The sequence below is a fragment of the Hemitrygon akajei genome, chromosome 11 (assembly GCF_048418815.1).
Source record: "Hemitrygon akajei chromosome 11, sHemAka1.3, whole genome shotgun sequence".
Lineage (NCBI taxonomy): Eukaryota > Metazoa > Chordata > Chondrichthyes > Myliobatiformes > Dasyatidae > Hemitrygon > Hemitrygon akajei.
In genome coordinates this window covers 142,663,455-142,688,101 of record NC_133134.1, presented here as the reverse complement: position 1 = coordinate 142,688,101, position 24,647 = coordinate 142,663,455, and the positions used below count along the sequence as shown (strand labels likewise).

At 36.4% G+C, this 24,647-nt stretch overlaps 1 protein-coding gene across 1 annotated transcript in view; it reads left to right on the top strand.

Moving 5' to 3' along the window:
• Positions 1-24,647, top strand: part of LOC140736093 (myelin transcription factor 1-like) — a 127,885-nt gene that overhangs the window by 60,105 nt on the left and 43,133 nt on the right. Inside the window, 6 exon segments of the mRNA XM_073061844.1 lie at positions 15,635-15,741; positions 17,403-17,457; positions 17,799-17,829; positions 19,455-19,517; positions 21,197-21,459; positions 22,130-23,020. Of these exon segments, the coding sequence (XP_072917945.1) occupies positions 17,403-17,457; positions 17,799-17,829; positions 19,455-19,517; positions 21,197-21,459; positions 22,130-23,020 (1,303 nt within the window). The 5' untranslated portion in view covers positions 15,635-15,741.

Sequence of the window (24,647 nt, the reverse complement as noted above, 5' to 3'; positions counted from 1 at the left end):
AACACAGTGCATTCACTCCATTAAGGAGCAGCCTTTGTTTCTCTTAAGAAATCAAATACTCATTAAGACGGTAAGCAATCTATTTGAAGAATTATTTTTAGTACATTAATTTAAAAATATTTAGTGGGTATCAAGATTTATGTATCTCGTCTGAAAAATTGAAAGTCTTGAGCTAGCTTTACATCTGCACCAAGTATCTGTGTCCTGGCTGCACTGCAAGTGACATTTTCACAAAGGATCATGATAAACTCATGCAATACTTTATTTTGTATGTTGTAGAGTGCTGATTTGAGTACTGAACTTTGAGCAACTAAATTTTCCCAGTCACTTTTGATTTATCATTGGACACAATCACTAAATTGTGCTTATTTCATTTGTTTTTGTATTAATTGCTCCCTTTGACTGGCTGTCTGTAAATCCACAGTCTGGATCATTTTGATATTCTATAGTGACAGCTGGTAATGGAAGCCCAGGTTTCTGCAGAAAGCCTATTAAGTATGCCGCACACTCAATGGCCTGTGGTCCAGGATAGAGAGCTCCTCCCATAAGTGTGGCAGGCTTTTGTCATTGTAATTGGGCTCTGTTTGTAGAGTGTTGTCTGTATTTACTCTTTGCCAGAGCTCATATTTACACAGCCTGTTAGGGGGCTTGATGTCTCCCTGCCATGCCTCAAATGCATCAAATACTGCTACAATGCCTTTTGGCACTTATGATTTCTTTTTAGTCTTCTAAGTTACTCTGTCAAAGGGTGCAGCCGGGGTAAGAGGCCTTGAGGGGCTGGGGAAGTCTATGGGTTGATGACACTCGCACTTTGGCAATAAAATTAAAGCTATCTGGTGTTATGAGATTTTGATTAAAAAAATCTAACCAGAGACATTATCTGGCCATGCCTCTTTCACAGAGCTCATTCATTCAGGAAGCAGAAAGCACAGAGCAAGCAAATTTAATAAGCATTGCATCCATTACACATTTAGCTTCTGCCATAGCAACAGAGTCAGGGCTATTCAATCTCCTGTGCTCAGCCATCATTATCTCCTGAGCCATCTGTTGTAGAGGAGCACAATTCCATCTTATTTAAATGAAGTGAAGCTAGCATCTATTTAGCAGGACATATGTCACAGAAAACATACAACGAGAAATATGGCTGCTTGAATCTGATTTGTCTTTTCTCTCAAGATGTTTGTGTGCAATTGTGTTTTATGTGATGGACAAAGAAGAAACTCGGGATTAAATCTGTCTTGGTAAGGTGTTCCAATGCTGACATAAAGTAGGATTCAAAGTGAGAATGTGGTGACTTTGCATTAAATTGTTGTGTGTGCCATAGCCTGGGGGAGTTGCCATGTGAGCCCTTTGTAAACCTAAAATCAACAAACAACAAAGTAGAAGTTTTAACGTCTATGGTGAGTCTGTAGGTTTTCGTATTGTCTTCATCTTGAATGACAATTGTGTTGTGTACACAGCATTGCTCTAACAGGATTGGCTCTCAGTCTGTTGCATTGAATTTTAATTATGTGCAAAATTGGCTGTGATTGGTGCAGCTGTCAGGCCACGCTGCCCCTTCAACTGATAAGTTGTATGCACTTGGCAGAAACTTTCCAGGAATGAAACTCACTTCTGTACTGTTCTTCCAGATATACAGAGACTAGCAAGAATGAAGCTGTGTGGAACATTTCTTGGTTGGTAGAAAATATATATCGTTTACTTTACTTATAATGTTTCCTCTTATAGTGTCAGTTCTGGGCTTTACACAGGTAAAGGGATTTAAAAATAAGCAGGTGGTATTGCACAGAATTGAGATTTTTATGCACTTGTTAAATGGAATAATACCAACTTAGTCTGCGCTGTTATGGACAGTGTAAGTTATGTAATTTTGATCTAATCTTATAGACTCTGACTGATGTCTTTGTGAAACTACTTTTAGATAATGTTTGTATCATTTGAATAATGTTAATTTAAACAGCAAGGTGTGTAGATGTGTAGTCTCATGCAGTTGGTATAGTGGCAGTCCTCAGGTTACGGACATCCAATTTATGAACATCCCCTACCGTAGGAACGAACTCCCATAATATTATTAAATTCAAAAGTTCAGCATATGTAGATGCATTCATTCCAACAAATGGCTGAACTAGTCTCCTCTCTCTCTCCCTCTCTCCTTTAGTAATTTTTCTGTGTTATTAGTCTTACGTGCTATAGATGTCATTCATTGCAATACTGTTGGGGTATGGTTACCATTTTGATTGATTTTTGTGTATTTCTGACTTACGGATAAAATTGACTTACGGGTGTCTGTAGAAATGGAATCCATTCGTTATCCAGGGACAGCCTGTATGCAACACGTAATTTGAATGTTAGTTTCCTTAAAACCATTCATGAAAAAAAATCAAAGGAATATAATATTGTTTGTGGACTTCAGACAAAGAAGTTTTGTCTCCTCAGTGTTTGTGATATGCGCCTGACAGGGATCATTAAGACAATGTTAGCCTGAAGGCTTATTAAAAGTTTCTGTATGCTGCTTCCATCTGCCAGGGTCTGCCACGGGCAGGTTTCATTCCAAATGCTCAGCTGTTACGTATACAATATTAATGCTGACCAGTTGCATCCAGCATACAACAGAACTAATTGTAGTCTGGTGAATTAGGGTTACCCATCTGCATAGGTTTGAAATCTGTTGTAAGACTAACAAGAAAAATGAATTCAGTTCCAGCTGGTAATTGAAGGAGCTTCCTTAATTAACTATGCAAAAAAGTTTTTAACTCAGACCTTAGTCTCAGTAAAAGTTTCATTTAGCAGTTATAAAACCAAAAGAAATTAACAGCAGTATATAGATTAAGTTTAGCACCATTTTCATTTAACATCATGGATAGAACTTTTGCCGACATCAATTTTTTAAAGTAATAATAACATTTTGTGAAAGTTTTAAATTTAAAACCTGGAGAAGGGCACTTTGAACATGAGTGAGCAAATTAGTGAGAATTAGCCAAAAACATCAATAATTGTACTTTTCAACACATAGCACAACACTGAACTATTAGAATTTATGGACATAAAATTATTGCCTATGAAGTTATTAAATGAGAGCTTAAATGAGAGTTATTAAATGTAAGTTCTACTTACTGCCTTTGGTAATTTCAGCAAAGCATTACTCAATTAATGTAAATATGTTTTGTTTACTTAAAAATACTTTTATATTTATGAAATACTTAAATAAACAAATTATACTAGTTTTTAAAAAGTTTAGGATTTTTAAAAATCAAATTGCATTAAACCAGTATTTTCACTCTAACTTCAGTAGTCAATCAGCTGCAATATTTACACTTTCTAATAACTAATATTAACAAAATCATTTAAATTGAAATTGTGTTTGCAGTGGCAATTTGAGCTCTCTGCACTTAAGTAGAAAATGCCTGAGCTGACTGAAGTGCTGAACCATGTCTTTGTCCTGTACTCAGCTGATAGTACACAGACGAGGGAGCTGTCCAAGGTGTTTGTTGTGGAGAAATTTTCTTTTAGTTTTACTGATACTTTACAAATAAATTTTACACAATCAGAGCTAAATTTCTGCTTGAGTAGAGACATTCACAGAATGGAATGATTGTGCTGTAATTATTTTCACCTAAATTCATGACTCACTTCAAATTCTTTCCCAAATGTGATTTAGTCTAGAATTGTACATTGTCTTTCTCTGCTCTCATTCCAACAATTTTTCAATTGTGCGATCATTTTTATTAATATAAGTTAAAAGTATGCTATAGGAAAGCAAAGTTCTAATGCTTCTAGATGTGTCCTTTTAGTTGAGACTTGCTTCTGCGCATATAGTACTGTGGTCTTTGCTAGGTTGTTTGTTTCTTTGTTATTCTTTTTAAAAATGGCATGATACAGCTGATCCACACCAGACATTGCTGATTGATTTCAGCTATAATGCATAACAAAAGAAGTGCAATGTATAATACTGCCTGGTGCTTAGAGATAAAAATTTAATAGAATTTTGGCAAGAGGAGATTGGCTTGCTGAAGCTTAATATATGCACAACCTGTAAAGTGAGATAGAAAATGGCATTTGAATGCAAATCTCAAATGATCTTAATGAATGGCTGCTGTCCTTTGCCTCTAATAAGGTTTGAAGCCAACAAAGGAAGTAGCTTTGATAACCTAGGGCATCTGTCATATCCTGGGCCGCTTACAGTGTTTCAAATAGGAATCCTAGGACTCTACCACAAGTATGGTTAGAGGAGGTAGGTTGATAGTGTGACATTAACAATCTTTTAGTTCAAATCATAAATCCAAATAAGTAACCTAGCGGTCTAAATTTTAATCAGGTTGGAAGTATTAACCAGCAGAGTGGTATGTCCTTTATTAAAACTCAATGGTTTCAGGATATTTGAAACTATAGTTTTGAGGTGTTTAAATTTCAAGGACCACCTATTAGGTGGTATACAGTAAATTCATTTCTCCTCATAGAGTAAACAGATATATTGCAACCCCAAGGGTTTATGGGTAGTGTATTTACACAGAAAATGCATCAAGCCTTCTCTGCAATCTAACTAATGAGACTGGTCATTAAGTAAATGACACACAGCCTTTAGCAGGCTTATGCAACACACTGGAGTATCAAATATTTAATTCAACCACCACATGTCTCATGCTCCGTTGTGGACTGCCGTGGCCCAACCCCTGCTGTAGATTTCATTATTGCTTTCCGTGATGTCATTTCACCGAGGTGGACAATAGCTGTGGGGAAAAGGTAAGTCAATATTAATGTTCTTCTACTGACAAAGGAAGACAAAGCTTGTGTTCCTGGCCTCTGTTGAAGTCTGATAAATATAACTGAAACTGCTTACCCTGCCTTGTTGGGAGAAACAAATTGTTTAACTGGGACAGCTTAGTGAGAGCTTAATTTACAGCTACAAACAACATATTGTTGGATCTCTTCTATTCTCTGAGCTGTGTACGGACACAGCTGATCTGTTTGTCAATAGAAGATACTTCAGGTTGAATTTACATCACTTTAGCAATATCTTTCAGACCTCCTTTCCCTTGTCTAGTTCTGTTATCAGTGTTTTCCTGCAAATAATTTTGAAGAGTAATTAATCCACACTTATTTCATAAATACCCTCTCAACAAAGTTGATTCTACGCACTCGCAAGTAAAAAGGAGGTTGCGGTGCTGCTTTGATATCTGGGTTGTTTTGTTTGAACTATCAGACTCTTCGTGATACAGAAACTGCGTAGCATAGAGATAAGTTACATAGATACAGAAGCAGGGGTGACTTCTCCATGTTCTTTCCGTGGAAGACTTTTACATTGATATGTCTGGTCTCACAATGAGGCAGCTTTTCAAATAAAGGTGAGAGTACTAATGGATAACATTTTCGCTTCATTGTTGCTTTTGCTTCTTGCTCCTCTGTGTTCTCTGCCCTGTGGACCCACAGCTCTTAGAAAACTCATTCCGTACAGTTTAGGCAGGAAAGCAAGGTCTGCACAAAAAATGCAACATGAAAACATTGAGCTTTTACAGGAATACTTAAAAAGACAAACGGCTTTGAAATCTTGCATGGATGTAGAAAAGTATTGAAGTAATTATGCCAAGTGTAATTTAGCTGATTTCACATTTTTTACTTGACAATATTATAAAATTATCATATTTCTTTTTAAAATGTCATCTACCATATTGTAAAAACTATTGTATTTCTTTTTAAAATATCATCTACTACTTACCTACTGAAATGTTTCTTTGGCTGCCTAAAGTTACTCTTTCACATGAATGTTAAATAACATTTCATTCAATCTTCTAAGCTGTGCCGCATATTCTCTCAAATATATAATGCAAAATTATAAAATACGCGAACAATCATTATTTTAATTGTAAGTTCCATGAAGTTTGCTGTTCTAACAGTTGCACATTTCTGGCTAAATACTGGTGTTAATAAAACGGAGATCTTGCATGCATGAATAGTCCATTGCTCAATGTAAAATAGATTGGAAACTGGGCATCTATTAGCTGTTTTTTGTTATAGTTCAAAGCCACTTGGCAAAGTGTTTACAGTGCCGTCAGGTAATTTAATGGAGGCGTACGCTAGGACTTGCGCTGCACAGATTTGTTTGCGTGATTTGTGGGAAAGTGCTGATTTCTATCATTGATTACACAGTGACAGGAACAGGTGACTTGCTAGTAAAGACCTGGAAAAAAAGCAATTAGCTGTGAGAAAGGAACAGCTGTTTGAAACAGCTTCTTGCTTTCCAAAGAGCATGGTCAATAATCAGTGAAAAAAAGTACTTAACCTAGAGAAACAAATCCTATCATTGCAGCAGAGAGAAAGCCCATTATTCACTCACAGTTGCCTGGGCATTTGTTATATTGAAATCAAAGATATTGTTCTCTAAATCCTCTTAATTTGTGAAATTGCTTTGAGGAATTTTAGATAGTTTTAAGTTTACATAAGTAGAAATTAGTTATTATAACAAAAGGGTTGATTCATTTATAATAATGATTAAGTCCTAACAATGCTTCACATTGTATACAGTTTTGAGAAAATAAATTTGTGTACAAGTTTTATTTAGCTGTTTGAGTAATATTGAAGGTGAGATCCTTCAGTTCTGATCTGAAATATTAATTAAACACCAACTGTATAATAAAATTCAAGTACAGGATGAGACATAAAACATGTGTAGTACTGTATATCTCCTGCAAACTATAAAGGAGCCATTTACATTTGCAAGAGAAGAATCACATGGTTTCTGTAAGTGTAGTCAGCAGGAAGCCTTTGTTTAACCTCACTACACTTGTCACATTGGAAATTGAAATATGCATAACATAAGAAGAGTCACGAAGGATTCATTTTTTAATGTGTATGCAATTGGTTACTCTGAATTTGATCAAATGATTTGGATGTTTGTTAGCTAGTAAAAAAAACTTTATATATACTATAACTTCAATAAGCTGAACATTGTAACTTTTATATAGATGTAAGCACAGTTGCCCTACACAAAGGATAAATGTGGCAACCTACTGAACTATTCCTATTCTGTATTTCAAAAAGGTTTGGGTTTTTTTCGATTTTGTACACATTTTAGGATTATACATTAAAGCTGATCAAAGAAAGTACATTAAAGCAGTTTGACTACTTTTGTTCTGTTTGACTGAGCAATACCAACAACCAATTTAAGCTGACTTAAATCTTGGCAACAGTGTTGATTGTTCTATTTTGCTACTATGTATGAGCCACAGCTTCTGAAATGCATTGAAATTTAATATTCACTATTTATGGCAAGAATTTATAGCCAGTTTTGGAAAATCTTATTTCCAAAATTCTCTAGCAGAAACTAATTGTTTGTAGTTTATTGCAGATATCTATAATCTGCCAGATTGTTAGCACCGACTTTCTGATGGTGACTCTTGCGATGTAAAAGAATGACTGTGAGCATTATTATAAGAATTATAAAGAAAACAAAACTTAAACAAACACTGTTTCATGTATTTCAACTCATATCATAGGCAAAAAACTTAGACTTCACCTTGTGTTTCATTGTACAGTATGTAAACTTTGACTGAGACAGTAGTACTGTGTCTCTTTTTAGTTGGAGCTGAAGGCTCAAAAAATCTGCTTCAGTTCAGTTCAGTTGGCTGAATCCTTAAGTTCCTAAAATGTAAACAAATATACTATATCTGAAAACTATACACATCAGAAAGATAGTTTTCATGGATGGAACCATTTTTATACTAATCTCTATTTCAAAATGCATGTTTCCTGTATATTATTGCTTTATTAAGCCTATATAACAACTAGTCAAGAAATTCTAATGTATCTAAATTTGTGTACTAAATAGGTGTGACAGTGAGCCATTAACCAGGGGCTGGGAAGCAAGAAGTAGGGAATATTGACCAATGATCGGAGTCTTGAGTTCAAAGTCAGGTGGTGATACCCCACAAGATTCAGTGCTTGGCATTGATTTAACAAAGTGAAAGGAGGTGGCTTAGCGAGGAGGAAGAGAATGGTTGGTGGAGGGGAGCATGGGAGATGGATGGGTGGGGCCCAAGGGGATCAGGACCATCAGGAGATCAGAAGGTAAGGACTGCCAGGGGACTGGAGAGAGTTGTCAGGAGTAGGGACACACTGTGCTTCATCAGCAGTGAGTTCAGGGGACGTTCAGAACTGTGCTATGGATGGGGAGCAAGGGGTTCAAAGGCAAGTCAAAGACGTATGCTAGTTCAGTAAAACAATTGTCCTGCGATTGATCAAAGATGAATGCTGCAAGTACAACTTAGTCCTGGTTCCTACACAATGGCTTCACACACAGGGAAGCGCCTGGTTGAATTTCCAGAATGGCATGAAATGACCTGGAAGTAGTTGTTATGGTGTTTGACTCAGGGAAAAGTTGATTTTCAACTGCATAATCCTAAAAAAAAGCTTAATGCTTTCAAATTTGTATGCATAAAATATAACACAATGAAATGCGCCATGCCATCTCTTTGAAGCTTGTATGGATGCGAAGGAGAAGCACTTTTTATTTGCTTTTGGCTTGGTAGAAGAAGACTGGCTTATCTCCTACCACAATTTTTTGATCCTATTTACAAACGAGAGAGTAAATTATGTTGCTAAAGATAATAATTGAATGAAATAGAGTAGTTTGTTAACGTGAAGACACAAAATAGTCAAAGAGTCAAAGTTTGTTTAATTTTTGTTGGTGTGTACATCTGTGCAGGAGGTAAGATGTCAGCTGCATCCTATTCCTTCCTCTTGTTTTCTGGGAAAAGGAACAGATGGGGTTGCAGTTAAGTCTGCTGTTGCACCTAGGAAATTAACCATATGTGCTGCATAAGTAGTAATTTCTGGATAAGTGCTTTACCCTGGAAAGGAAAGAGAGTAAAGTTTGAGGAGAATTTCATATGGAAAAGTTAGGATAGAAAAAGGAATATCTGACTATAAACAGAACATAGTCCATTAAACAAATGCGCGCTCATATTTGCAACAGACCAGATTGCTTTTGGGGAGATGTCATACGTTTAGACTGACAAATCCATACTAATAGTTTGTGACAAATATCACTCTAAATATATAATTTATTTCAAATTTTCAAGGTAATTGTAATGGCTTAAGAAAGTGGAAAGAGTTAAATTACATATGCTTAAATGTACACATTATTCTGTTTTATTTTATCAAAAATAAATTGAACCATGCATACATTAAAAAATTGAAAAAGGAAATTCACTGGAACCTGTGTAATTCCCTTGTAAATGGAAAAGTTTTAAATCACTATAAATTATTGGAGCCAGATTATAAATGTAAAAGTTTGGGGATATGTTTGTAAAAATATGGTAAATGATAAAGAATTGCACAAAATAAAAATGAAATTTATTGGCATTTCTTTCTTCGTACAGAATGAATAAAAACCAAACTAGCATGCAGAAATGCAAAACACATAGGAAGTCTTTGCTTCATTTAGTTCCTCAGTTACTGTTAACCTGGCAAATTGCACATTTTCCACTAAGAGAAATACTTTTTAAAATAGTTACTGAGTAATTATTTTGAAGTGTCACCATAAGGAAATAATTTTGTTTAGTTCAGGCTATCATGAATGTCGATCTTGGTCAAGGCTTAAACTGGTAGCTTCTAGATGGGACTACAGTGCTTTTGTTTCAGGTACTACTGTTGAGTTTAAGAGTCTCAGTCAAAAGCTATAAATAATTATTCATTGGTCAGCTGGAGATTTTATCTTGTTTGTTCTTTTCCATTGCAGTGTTCCCAGTATGTATTCATCAAATAACAATGATCCCTTTTCTCTTATTTCTAATTGCAAAAAATGAACTATTTAGAACTTTTTGATGTGAAATCAATAAAACCTGACTGAAAAAATAAACTGATATGAACTACATAATGCAGAATTATATCAATAGTGGGACTGTCTTCAACATTGGATCATATTTTGTATGTGGAAAGAAAAATAATTCTGACCCACATAGAGATTCTCCAGATGCTGGAAATCTTGAGCAATAGACATTAAGTTCTAGTGTTGACTGTTGATTTCCCACCAAAGATGCTACTTGACCTGCTGTGTTTCTCCAGCATGTTGTGTGTATTGCTGAAATCAAATAATTATTTATTTCATAGACAGCTGCATAAACAATCTGTTTATTATTTTTGTGTAGGCAGCCAAAAACATTGCAATTAAACTTCTGGTCTACTACAGGAAGTGAGTTAAAATACAGTGGATTCCAATTAATTGGGTCATTGGTTATTCAGACAGCTGCTTATTTGGGACGCTACGTCACTTATTCAGGACAAGAGACTGTTGCTGAACAGTTTCTAACAAGCAGCAGTCACTGGCACTTGCGTGGCCATTAAGAAACTACACCATGCTTAGAGCAAAGAGTTTTTAAATAGTGTCATTGTGTTCCAAAGCAATGATTCTGTCATTGATAGTTACCAAGAAGTAAGCAGTAAGACAATTGAGAACTAATTTGCTCTCTGCAATTTCAAGCATTCAGGCCTGGAGATGCCAGAAACGACCAGGAATGAAAATGAAACAATTTCACTACTTCAACAAGTTAGGAACTATGAAGACCATAAGATATAGGAGCAGAATTAGGACATTTGGCCCATCGAGTCTGCCCTGCCAATTCATCATGGCTGATCCATTTGCCCACTCAGCCCCAGTCTCCCTCCTTCTCCCTTTATCCCTTCATGCCCTAACTAATCGAAAATCTATCAGCCTCTGCCTTAAAAATACCCAATGACAGCCTCCACAGTTGGCTGTGGCAATGAATTTCACAAATTCACCACTCTCTGGCTGAAGAAATTTCTCCTCCTCTCTGTTCTAACTGGACACTCCTCTATTCTGAGTCTGTGTCCTCTGGTCCTAGATTCTCTCACCATGAGAATCATCCTCTCCAAATCTACTCAATTTTTGCCTTTCATTATTCAATAGGTTTCATTGAGATCCCCCTTATTCTTATGATTTCCAATGAGTAGAGGCCCAGAGCCATCAAACACTCTTCATATGATATGCCTTTCAATCCGAGAATCATCTTTGTGAACCTCCTTTGAACCCTCTCCAATGTAAGAACATCGTTTCTTAGATGAGGGGCCCAGAATTGCCTCCAGAATTTGAAGACATCAACAATCATTTTGAATTTTACAATGAATATGAAGAGTCAGAGGATGAAATTGTCAAAAGCAGTGTATGAAGGCTGTCCATTATCTGCACTAGGTGTCTGTAATGATTTTGTTCATTTACAGTCAATGAAAAGAACACAGCAGTGTACACTGTATGAATTCTTCTGTCAATAACTATTAGAATTTAAACAGTTTTATAATACTGTAGTAGTATTGGTAGTGTTTTAATTTGTTCTGTATTTCATTTAAGTAGATAATTTGTTACTCAGTTCAACAGTGTGATGGCATCCGTTAGTCTCACAAGACCATGGCTCTGTGCCTGGAAAGTCTCTCCAGGGCACAGGCCTGGGCAAAGTTGTATGGAAGACCGGTAATTGCCCAAGCAGCAGGTCTCCCCTCTCCATGCCAAGGGAAGGGCAAGGGCCAATACAGCTTGGCACCAGTGACATCACAGGAGTTGCCAGAACGGGGTTGAAGGCAACATCAGACTGCCTTAGGGACTCCAGCTCCGGATTTGTCCTCAGGGTTTACTCCCGAAGCCTTTCCCATAAGTGGGTATGGCCGCAAGGCAACGGAGGTTTGAAATCAGAGTTTTCCCTCTCTTAGATGGACTGCCTTTCCAGGCTGACAAGCTCCATCTACCCAAAGCACTGGTTTTAAGAAACCAGGACCCGCCTTCACCCCTTCTGTCAGTAGAAACAGTTCTGCCAGGCTTAGAGGCTAAGCCACACAAGAAGGCCAGGAGTTGGACTTGGTTGTCAGAGGCTATTTGAGTTGCATGCCATGAGGAGCACTTTTAGGTAGTGGGAGCTTGTCCCCACCACCACTGCTCGGCTTGACAATCTTGGAACCCAGTTCAACAGTAGTTTCTCTTTTTTATATATCTTGATCATTTTTATGAAATTTTAACCAGCTGCTTAATTGGGCCAAATTGTCCCAATTAACAGGAATCCACTGTATCCCCTTGTGTATGTGTAAATAACAAGTTAACAAGAAAGTTTAGGGTTCCTTCCTTCCATCTGAAAAATCTGTTCATGTCTGCTTAATCGAGTTTGCTCATTAAGAACACTAAAAACGGAGCCTGTTAGGTGTAGGTAATGGTGCGGAACATTTTGATTTTCAAGTCATGTTAGGCTTGTAGCATATAAAACATGCCCAAGCAATTCTTTTTATTGACTCAAAGTCTTGAGTGTGAAATTAAAGCTTCTAAAATCTCTCTCCTAACTACTTCCATCCCTAACCATTCTCTGTAAGACCAGTCTCTTTCACCAAGCTTCTGTTTAACTGCCCTAATGCCTCATTGTGTGTCACAGCTTCATTTTTTTCTTTGTTAGCACTCTTCTGAAGTCACTTGACAGTTAAACGTGCTACTAAATGGGAGCTGTTGTTGAGTTTATATCTAACCACCTGGAAATTCCAGAATAAAATGAAATCATGGAGTTGACAACAAGGATGAATCTAACTTTGATGGTCTTGTCATTGAATGCCTTAGGGAGGACATGTACACATAGTTGCAAGTGCCTTTTTGCTTGTGTTAAAAGTTTGAAATAAATTTATTATCAAAATATGTAAATACATGTTACCATACACTACCTTAGGATTTTTTTTCTGGCATTTGCAGGGAAAAAATACATACAATAAAATTTACGAAAAAGAACTACTGTTTACATAAATGGACAAAGATCACCAACCAGTCAGTGTGCATTCTAAAGTTTCATCATATGGCATTTAGCCTTCAACTTGGAAATACAGGATATTGAAATATGTGGCACCCAGATTTTTTCACTGTTGTGCAAACATAGTGAAAACTCTTGGACCTGGTGTGGCAACTTTTGGAAGCGCTACCTGTATATATTCAATTAGCTTATGGAAAAGTAACAATTGATTGAGAAATACTTGTTCAATAGGGGTGGTGGAAATAGTGACAAGGATTTTGTGGAGATGATCAATGAGGAATGAGATTCTTCCTATTTTTATCCATATATTCCTATAGCAATTCTTTAATTGCTCTAGCAGAAGGGTTAATGTTAGTTAATCTATACTGATAAATTGCTTGATTTTAGCCTGCTAAATTCCATGCATGTAATTGAATGATTTAAGTATTTCATGCATCTAAGCATTCTTGATTCAGATTAGGATGTTTGCTCGGCTGTATGGGGACTGTTTACTTCATTGTTGGCAAACAGAAAATGTAACTAAAAAGTTCTTTGCAGCATACATTTCTGGCTTGTCAGTGGATTTCTGTATTTCTGAAACGTTGAACCATCCAAAGTTAAATGTCAAGTGTAATTACTGTTTTTAAAACATCCATCACTGCAAATAGACCACCAGTTTTTACAAAGTTATATGTCTATGACCTCATTGAAGAATGTAGTTACCTAGAATAGAATGAAAGGACTGAGCAGAGACACAGGATTAATGCAAGGGAAGTCATCTTTGACTAAACTACAGGAGCTTTTCTTTGAGATTGTGATGGTTAGAATAGATTTTATGTCACTATTTGGTGTTGTTGAATTTAGATTTTCAGAAGCCTTTTGGAAAGTATCTACATGGGAGATAGATAATAACATTGGAGCACATGGAATTGGCAATAATATACTGGCAAGGATTGAGAATTGATTAAAAGATACAATGCAAAATGTGGGAATAAACAGCTCTTTCTCACTTTGGAGGTTGGTCCTAGCTCTTCAGAATCTATGTCAACATTTATTTAAGGGATCCAAATGGGATGGGCCCAGCTTTACAGATGGTCCAAAACTAGGGTGGAATTACCAATAGGTAAAAGGATGTAGAGAAGTTTAAAGACATAACATGACAGAGTGAACACAGTGTGATAAAATGTGAGATCTTCCAGCTCAGCGCACAAAACAGTGTACTTCAATTGGTGATATTTTGGTCAAAGTTGATTCTCAAAAGGGGCCTAGTGTACCTGCAGAAGCAACAAGCAACCAGGAAGCTGTTTTTTTTATGAGTACAGGAGTACTGCTTCACAGCTCCAGGAACCAAGATTCAATCCTGACTTAGGGTGCTGCCTTTGTGAAGCTTACTCATTTTCATGGTAACCACCCAAGTTTCCTCAGGATTCTCTAGTTTTGAATACCCATGCTGAAGATGTTCCAGTATGTTAATTAACTACAATAAGTTACTCGCAAAAAGTATCAAAGGATAGTTAATGAGCATGTGTGAGAAAAGAATAAATTGAAGGGATTAAAGACAGTAAAAAAAGAAATTGGACTAAATGGGTTGCCCCTCTGGCAGTGAGGTTGAACTGATGGGCCCAGTGGCCTTATCTAAATAGAAGAGGCCTTCTCTCAATTGTAAAATGCATTGATGAAGCTGCAACTAGAATATTGTGCATAATTTTGCGCTCCTTAACTAAAAAGTGTATACTTGTGGGACAATGAATACACTGAAGAATCCCTGTCTAGTTCTTGTGTTGACAGGTTTGCCATATGAAGAGAATTGAGTTGAATAGGCCTAGGTTTAAAGGGATTAACTGTGATCTGATTTACTCTTTAAAAGCACTTTTGGTTCTAGACAGAGGATGGAGCATGTTTCTGAGATTGAGGAATCTGGCCGAGGGGCACATTCTTAGAGGGCAAGTCATTCAAATCATTTCATCATTCTGAGTGTGGTAAATCTTTGGAATTCCATATCCTGGTGGACATTGAAACTCAGTCACTGAGTTCACTTTACAAAGGCCGATAAACTTCTGGATTTAATGAAATCAAGGAATAAAGGGATAATGCAGGAAAACAGCTGAGATTGAAGATCAGTCATGAGACAAAAAAGTCGCTGGAAACACTCCACAAGACATATAGCATATGTGGAAAGGAAAATGTTAATGTTTCAAGTTGAATATGCTTCATCACACTCTTCCCACAGATGCTGCCTGAACTGTTGAGTGTTTCTATCTTTTTGTTTTGTTTCAGATTTCCTGCAGTTATTTTTAGTTTTCGACTGAGTCCCAATCTTACTAAATGTCAGGGCAAGCTCAAAGAGCTAGGTAATCTATTCTTGTTCTTAATTCTTACATTGTTTTATGTGGGGCAATCTTTATCTTGAAATTCCTCAGTCCTAGTCATTCAAATGCAGTGCTTTTTTTAATAACATTTGGTTTAACATGTAATAGCATTATTCGTTGGAAGATGGAATTAGAAAACATAGGGTGTTGAATTAAGTTGTGCAACAGTCAAATGATGTGAATAAGTTACTAGTAAATGTTATTGCTAGATATAGATTTAAAATGCTATTTCAATCATTTGTACAATGAGCTGGAAGAATAATTAAAAAGAGATGAGTGATCTCATTAATATTATGCAGGATTCGCAGGGTAGCAGCTGTGCCACTGATGGCCAAATAGCTAGTTTGCATGTTACTCACCATACACGAGGCATTTTTCTCTCACGAAGCTTGGCAAATTTTCAGAATGTGTTCAAGTTGACTATAAATTGTCTTTTGAGTAGTCACAGAGTGATTCTTTCCCATAAAAAAGAGAATAATCTTGTTTTATCTTAAATCACAGAAAATGAATTTAGAGGTGAGCTGCTGAATCAGACTTGGACTAACGGCAGTACTGAGAAGCTCAGCACTTGTGAAACACCCAGTAGCCTGCACAGCAAACACACCAAGGTGACAAAAGGCTTTTCACTTTCTCATATTTGCCTAGGTAATATTGAAAATAGTGATGGAATCCTGCAATGTTCCTGGTTGCAGCTCATGTAAATTGACATGTAAACACTATAAATGTGATAAATGCACCATGCACATTGCTTGTAATGTACTTGACAATCTGCTTCACACATATATTATAGAGTTGTGTTCAGAGCAACAACCTGATTGCATAGCTCTGTTAGATCTGGAAGATTTTTCTTTATTTGCATTTAAAATATTCCAAGTATTGCATGCTGATAAATATAGAAGTTTGCATTCAAGATCCTGTTGTCTTACTTTAAGGTGTTATTTCCCACAATTATTTGCTAATTTTATCTTTTTCAGCCACTCACAGAAGGAACCTTAATTGATTATTGTTAAATTTACAGAGTTGATATGCAAGACAACTTAAAAGGAATGACATAACATTGAAACAATAGACTACATCTGACAATATATCAGATTTTGATAAGGCCATTGACTATCTACATTCATAAAGTCCATAATGCTATGTCCATATTGTATACAAACATACATGATTTGGTGTGCTTTAATGTAAACCATTGATTATAAACCATCCTTCTCAGAACTTCTCAGGCTTTTTCTATTAAAATTCAGGGGATGTATACTATATTATTTGTTCTTGGCATACCAACAAATATTTAAATTTAGTAGGTCTGTGTATTTTACGTGGCGTCAATTTAACAGTTTATTTGCTGAAAACAGCGATTGAGGAGTCATAGCATATATAATTTGCCTTGCTGCCAGATTCCATATATATGCGAATAAAATGTTAAAAAGTCATTTAGCTGAACTTATGTCTCTGTAATGAAAAATAATATGTCTATTGTGAAAAAACCCTCTGAGATCATCAGAATGCTGAAGTGCTGTATTTTGAAAGCCTAATAAATAGAATTGCAGTTTATCCCACACCTGCTCCACTGCAGTAAGTGCAAACCATTCTACCAATGGGAATTTACACTAAAAATAGAAACTAATTGCATTTCTTTTATTGCTGATGTAATAACACAGCATGGCACTTTTCTGGCCTTAATATTAAATATTAACTAATCTTAATTATATCTGAGTTACTTTGAAAAGTATAGCCCAGCAATAATTATCAACAATGTTATCATTAAAATGCTTGATATTTTGATAGTCTTAATTATAGCCATTTGGGTGTCAGTTCTGGAATTTCCTCTCTGAATTCCTCTACTTCCTCAGCTCACTGTCCTTCTAACACCCATTAAAATCCACTTCTTTGACCACATCCTTCTAGTATCTCTTATATTGACTTAACATCTATTTTGTCACACTACAATGAATCTTCTTGAGATTTGTTTTTACATTAGGAGTGCTGTAGAAATGCAAATTGATGTTGCCAATTTTGGCAGCAATTTACTTATTCTGCTATTTTAGCTAATAGATTAAGATAAACAAGTTAGTACTTCCATTAAATTAATGAAGGGAAACATTTTGTTTGAGTATCATAAGGATTTACACCATAATAATTTATAATAAAACGGTAGGAATTTCTCATGCATGCCTTCAAAAACCGACATGACTTTTTATAGCATAATTTGCACATGTTTGAGGGAAAAGTAAACCTCGAGTCCATTAACTAAAATTTGGTGTTGTAGATGAACCAAGATGTTGATGAAAAGAGGCTGCGTACTCGCTCAAAGGGAATCAGAAGTATGTGTAACTATCTTTTATTTCCTTTTATGTTTTTGTAATCACTTCTAGTGATGGAGGTTTACAATAATTTTAATGCTAATTTTATTATTGCAAGTTCATTAAACAATGTAGGTATTTTTTAATTAGTACATCTACACTTATAAAGCCGGCTCTTGTATCTGTACTGATAGTGCAATTTTCACCCTGCTTCTAATGAAATATCCAACCATTTCAATGTTACTGTTCAGTTTGAAATGTTATTTCATGATTAGATTTAAATGTTGATTATATGACATTAAACTAGTAATGGTTCATTAGCTCATAAAAATGTTAAAACTAAGTTTCTTTTCTGGTTCCAGTACCTGTGGAGCCTGTGGGACAGGATATAAGGTATGATGTGTTCTGAATATTCAGTTTGGCTTCAATTTAATTTCTTATAAACCTGTTACCTCTAGAAATGTCAATGTAGCCATTTGGATGTGGGTTGAGATAAGGGGATTTAGATAAGAGGCGCTCCAGAGTACAGGTAAATATTTACCTATTCACCAAGACTCTGACTACGTCATTCCATGAAAGTCTAATGATAGATATGATCAGGTTCTTGTGAATGGGAATTGACTTTGTGGCTAGATCACAAAGATGACTTGTGACAGGAAGTGTCAGTAAAGCTTTTGACATGACATGAAATGGACTGTGAAAACTGAAAAGTTTTCAGTAAGTTTTCAATATTATGCAGTTGAATTTCTGTGCAAGTAACATTATCTTCTGACTAGATGTGGAGTAGACTCTGCTTAACCCTATCAAGCAAAACACTTCAATAATAATGCATATAATCTCATGGACATGTTCCCCAGTGTTCACAGGTTCATGCAGATAATGCAGACGACAACTACAATGGGCTTCATCACCTTCCCTTGCTTTCCCACCATTTCCTGTTATTCTTAACCACCACTCCATTCCTTGCATTTCTCCCATTCCAGAGTCCAATATGCAGTTGGCTGAGTTGGCATTTGGGCCATCAGTATTGCATACTCCAGAACCTGAGAATCACATTGGGTGCATATTTGTAATGCCTGCACTAGGTAGCGTAGTTATCAGGCTTAGCCCTCAAAATGGATTAGCTCATTTACTAGCACTGTCCCAAGGAAGATCAGCCTGTTAATTTAAAACCCATCCCTATCATTACTAGACGGAGAAGCCTGGAAACAATAAAAGTCCAAATTCTCTGATAATATATTTATAAGTTTTTATTTAGTGATTTTAGATCAGACTTGTTAGCATAATTGTTAGCATAATTCTTCATCTAAAAAAGTTAAGCATGAAGGAGAAAGCCAAGGAATGCACATTTTAATTTGTAAAGTTTAATGTGACCTCTTCAGAAAAAAATGTAGGGATCACTCCAGTTAAAAATTAATTAGTAGGCTTTGAACAATTGGCTTTGTAAAGTACAATATTATGAAATGCTGTTGCAATAAAATCATGTAAATATATTTCCTAACACTGCAAAGCATATAAGCACTAATTCAAAACTTTAGATTTACTCGGAACTACTGTACATGGCAACAAAAATTATGCTTTACATCAGGATCCTAAGAAGATGGAAAAATTGTTTAAAAATTGAGATTTGTTCTTATATTAATGAATATTCAGTTTTATCTATTGCATTTATATCCAATTTCTGGGTTTTTGGGAATGACATTTTCTCTGTCCATAGTATTTATTTAAAAATTTATTTGACCTAGACAGTGTGATAATATGAGCTGTGAATGCTTTTTATAATAAATAAATGTATGCTTCTATTAAAGTGGTGTTGGAATTCTGAACTGTTGTTCAGCATTGTGCTACAACAAAATTTTAAAGCATATGAAATTATCTGTGCTATCTTATTTGTATGTATCTTGTTCTTTAAAATTATTTGCTGAAACATCACTACTCCTGTTAAGAAAATTAAAATGAAAAAATTGACAGTGTGCTGCTTTGTGCTTTCTTAACATTTTAATAATTTTATCATTCAGCTGCCCAACTCCAGGATGCAATGGCTCAGGACACGCCAGTGGAAAATACGCACGGCACAGAAGGTAAACCTTCCCAGTTTTATGAACTTAAAAATAATAGCATTGGATGTGTATCTTGAGAATTAATTATTTTAATAACCAAAGCTATTAAAGGATACAAAACAAAGCCAGGTCTTCAGAAGTAGTTTGCAGTTCAGCAATGAATAGGTGAATAGGCTACAGGAGCGAAATGTCCCAAGTATGTTCATAGAACAAGTATCGTATGGAACAGGGCCTTCAGCCCATGATGCCAATCCAAACTAATCCCATGTACCTGCATGTACCTTCAATCCCTGCTTATTCATGTAACTATTGCATTGGCTTTCATCACTTACCCTGGCAACACGTTTCAGGCACCTATAACAACACTGTAAAAAAAAAAGTTGCCTCATAAATTTCCTAACTTCTCTCGCTCTCATCTTAAACCTATGCCACCTTGTATTTGACATTTCCACCTTGGGAGTGAGTATCTACCCTATCTGTGCCTCTCAGTTATTTTATATACTTCCTCGATGTGTGTCCAGTCTCTCCTTATGGCTAATGCTGACAATATCCTGGTGAACCTGCACGTTCAACATCCTCAACATCCTTCCTGTAATACGGCAACCAGAACTACACACCGTACTTCACAACATGGCCTAATCAAAGATTTATTCAACTCAGCTTGACTTCCTAACTTTTACACTTGACTCCCCAACCAAAGAAGTCAAGTTTGCCATACATCTGCTTTCTTTGCCACCCTATCCCTTGTGTTGCCACTTTCAGGAAGCAATGAACATGCACCCCAACCTCCATCTGTACATCAGATCTCTGAGGATTCTGACACTTTCTGCATAGTTTCCTCTTGCATTTTACCTCCCAAAGTACCACACCTCACAGTTATCTGTCTGCCGTTTCTCTGCCTGTATTTCCAATGAGTCCATATCCTTTGACAACCTTCCTCATTATTCCAATACTCCACCAACTGTTGGTGTCACAAACACCAGAAAATCTGCAGATACTGAAAATCCAAGCACCACACACAAAATTCTGGAGGAACTTAGCAGGTCAGACAGCATCTATGGAAAAGTGTGAACAGCTGATGCTTTGCACTGAGACCCATTATCAGGCCTGGGAAAAAAGAGATGTGAAGTCAGAATAAGAGGGTGGGTGTGTTGTCTCCATATGTATGAATTACCCCACCTATACATGTATTTTCATCCAGATCACTGATATATCACAAATAGTAGCAATTTTCCTTATAGAACACAACTGGTCACAGAGCCCCATCAGAATATCACCCCTCCACCACTATCCTCTCTCTTCCATGGCCAATCCAGTTTTGAATCCAGTCTACCAAATCAAGATGTCCCTCACTCTTCTAGGTCAACCTGCTATGAGGACCTTGTCCTTCTTTATTACATCTATTACCCCGCCCTCTTTAATAATCAGCATCACCTCCTCACCCAGCCATGTGGACTATCCCTTGTAAGTCACTGCTTTACCTGATGCAAGTATGTTTCAAATATGTTAACTAAGATAGAAATGTAGTTTATTTTGTATTTAATACCTGGTAGTCTAATTTCAAGGCCAGAATAACTTTCATAAATACATTGAAGTTTGTGAAGCAGCCTAAAGTAAATCGGTATATAGATCCAATATTTCATGCTGTAAAAACAGAAGATGCTTTTCAAGTAACCATCGAATTGTTCTTTTATTAAAAGTTCACAAGGCTGCCCTTTGGCCAAGAAAAGGAAAATTCAGGACACTGATTCCGATCAACCTCTGACCAAAAGGAAATCCCATCCTTTGAAACTTGCCTTGGATGAAGGTTATAATGGAGACAGTGATGGTGTTGATGATTTAGAGATAAAAGAGGAATCAATTATGGATGAATCAGAAGAAGCACTTGAAGTTGAAGAAGAAATAGACGATGATGAAGAAGAAAGAAATTTGGAAGAAACTGAAAGAGCAGAATTAGTACCAGGTGCAGTAAAAATCAACAATTTTACAGCCATGTTGCAATTCATTTTGAATGGATAGTATAACAAAAGAAACAGCTCTCTGTTCATATTGATAAATGCCATGAAACCTGGCAATACATTTATATGTTTGATGGCACTTGTCATAACCCAGATATTGTTCTATTTTGCTACTGCAATAAAATGACTTTACTGGATTTCCCTAAAGTAAAACCAGCTACAATTGTGTGAAATGGTTTAGTTAGCCCTCTCCTCCTGTGGATTAATTTAGCAACAACTTAAAGGGGACTAGCAAAACTGAACAAAATTCCTTTAAAATAAATCTAGAGTATCCGTACACCTGGAGTCAGGCGACTCCTGATCAAGGCACTAGGAGATCTTTTAGAATAATAACTGTTTTGTGTTCATATTGCATCTGTAAAAGGTGATGAAATTGTAAAGTGTAGTAAAACTCTTGTAAAGTGAAGTCACCAAGTTCTGTCCATTTCACTTCAGGATCTATCATGTGCTCACAAGTTTTGCACTTGTCTAATTATTAAAGTGCATTTACAGGGTTTCCCATGAACAACATTATTTGCAATCACCAAAATAATAATACTTTTACTGATAGAAGTTTAAATCTTCTGAATGTACACAATTGTAATGAATATTTAACTTACAAATGTTTTATTGCAGAGGTAAGGCATAAAGGGCTAGATGATAGACCTTACTGGGAGGATGGAGCCAAGAATGTCAGCACTCGAAAGGACGATTTTATTAGCTATCAGGAATTAGTTGCCAAATCACTTCTAAATCTTGGCAAAATAGTAGACGATACTGCCATTCCCTCACTCCCAGATAAAAAGCCAAGTAACAGTGAGCCGCAACCTAATGAGAACTGCATTTATATGAAAGACAGCATGCATCAGGAAGCAACCGAAGAAGAAAGTGATTCTGGGAAAGAAATTATTGAAAGTGAGCCTGTAACTGAAGATTCTGAATGTGAAAAGGAAATTGACCAGGATCATGACTCAGCTGAAGAGCACGCTGGCAAAGATATGCTTCCATCTGCTGATGAAGCAAATGAAGAAGAAAGTAAAGAACTAAAGGACTCCACTGATTCCACTCACTGTAGTGAGCAGACAATTGTTTTCCATCAACAGTTTGATGTAGCTGACAAACAGGATGTGGAGGAGAACAAGACCACAGACGTGCAATGCAAGGACAGTGCTGAAGTAGTCATGCAGGTAGCACAAGAGACAGAACATGAAATTCATTGTGAAGGACAACCAAAGTCAGAAAGCTCAGCATATGCAGAGGACAGTGTGGAGGAGTGCACTGATGAGAGCAAAAATTTACACCCAAAGCCTGCAATAACTGAAGAGTCTGAAATGTATGACATGATGACAAAAGGAAATCTTGGGCTCCTTGAGCAGGCCATTGCCTTGAAAGCTGAGCAGGTGAAGATGAAAAGAGAAGATCTAAGCAGAGAGTCCAGGATATCAGTGGAACAAATGAGGCATATCCAGATTGAGGACAAGCCAAACAAATCTTTGGATTCCATCAGGAAGAATCTTTATAGCAAAGGTAAGTGGCAGGCGGTAGCATGGATGACAATTACTTGATTATTCTATGTACATGAATTTAATTTTCAATGCAGTGTACATTGTTATTCCACCACATTGAGCATAAAAAGTGCCGTACCGTATGCATAAAATAGCTGATCACACACTGAGAAAATTACACAGACTCTGCAGCTGTGCTAGCTTTGAAGCCAGAGCTATTAAACACATTGAAACATTTCTCTGAATTATTCAACCAAGTATAGTTTAATAACACAAAACATTGAAAAAACAGCAGTTGATTATTTTGGCATTTTCGCATTTTACATTTGTAAAAAATGAAGAGAACTTGAATTGAAGTGGTTTCTTATTTATCTATAATGTATCCAGTTGATGGGTTACAGGATGACTTACTGACTAAACACAGTGCATGGTGCTTTGTAGATAAGGTCTAGTTTCCAGCACTGCTGTGCAATGATCTTGGATAGGCTGGCTCTGGGAGCTGTCCTCTGCATATTGGAAGGATAAAGAGTAAGTAGCCTTTGTCCCTGATTCCAATCACTGTTAAGTGACCTCTATTAAAAGTCTGCCTATAAAAAGGGGCATAACAGTAGTGAGTCTATGGTTAAATCATCCTGTCGGCATTCAGAGATGCCTCCCTGCAAAATCCTTTCTCTTGGATGTAGAAAGTGTTGTTGCTGCGGTATACCAGGATATGCCTCGATGTTCAGCAAACAAGGACAAGTAAGGAGAGAGAGAGAAAAAAAAATCAGAGGCCATGAAATTGTGGTGCTGTGATACAGTGCAGATACTTAACACATTATTCTGAAATTCTTGACTCTTCTATTTTATGGAGTCATTTACCTGTTTAAAATAAATGGGTAGTGCTTCTGCTGAAATAGCAAGTGCAGAATTCAGACAAAGGCATTAAGTGTTTATACATTAATGTCACATGTAGTAATTTCAGTATGAGAGACTCAATGCATAAAGAATAAGCCATTTGTGACTATGTGTTAGAACAATAAATTATTGCAGAGGACTTTGATACAATTGAAAGAGCATCAGTAACACACCAATGAATAATGCAGTAGTCTATTTATTCCATGTGTGATTCATTTTTGAGATATAAATCCATCCTGAAATGACCATTAAGTAATAATTTGCAGGAGAGAACTATATATTTTTTTAATTTCACATTGCTGAATAGAGGAATTATAATTCACGGCCTTGAAATAATGGGCTTTTTACACTCATTATCAACTATAATCAACTGCAACCCGTGTAATTTTCCATATTTAATTGAATTACATTTTGTTCAGTGAAGATTGTATGAAACGATTATCATTTAAAATGTATCCTCAAATGTTCATTAACATACAGTTAGTTCAGTGTCTTTGTACTTCACTTGAATGAAACTTCAGAAATCCATCAGCAAAAGATTTGCCTATCACATGAGAAGGCTAGCGAGACTTCATAGTTGTGTTCAAAACAATGAACAGCATACAAAATGCTGGAGTGGGAGGCAGGGGCATGGTAGCATAGAGGTTAGCACAACGCGTTACGGTACCAGCAACCACCCACCGCTGTCCTGTAAGGAATTTGTACGCTCTCCCCGTGACCGTGTGGGTTTCCTCTGGGTACTCCGATTTCCT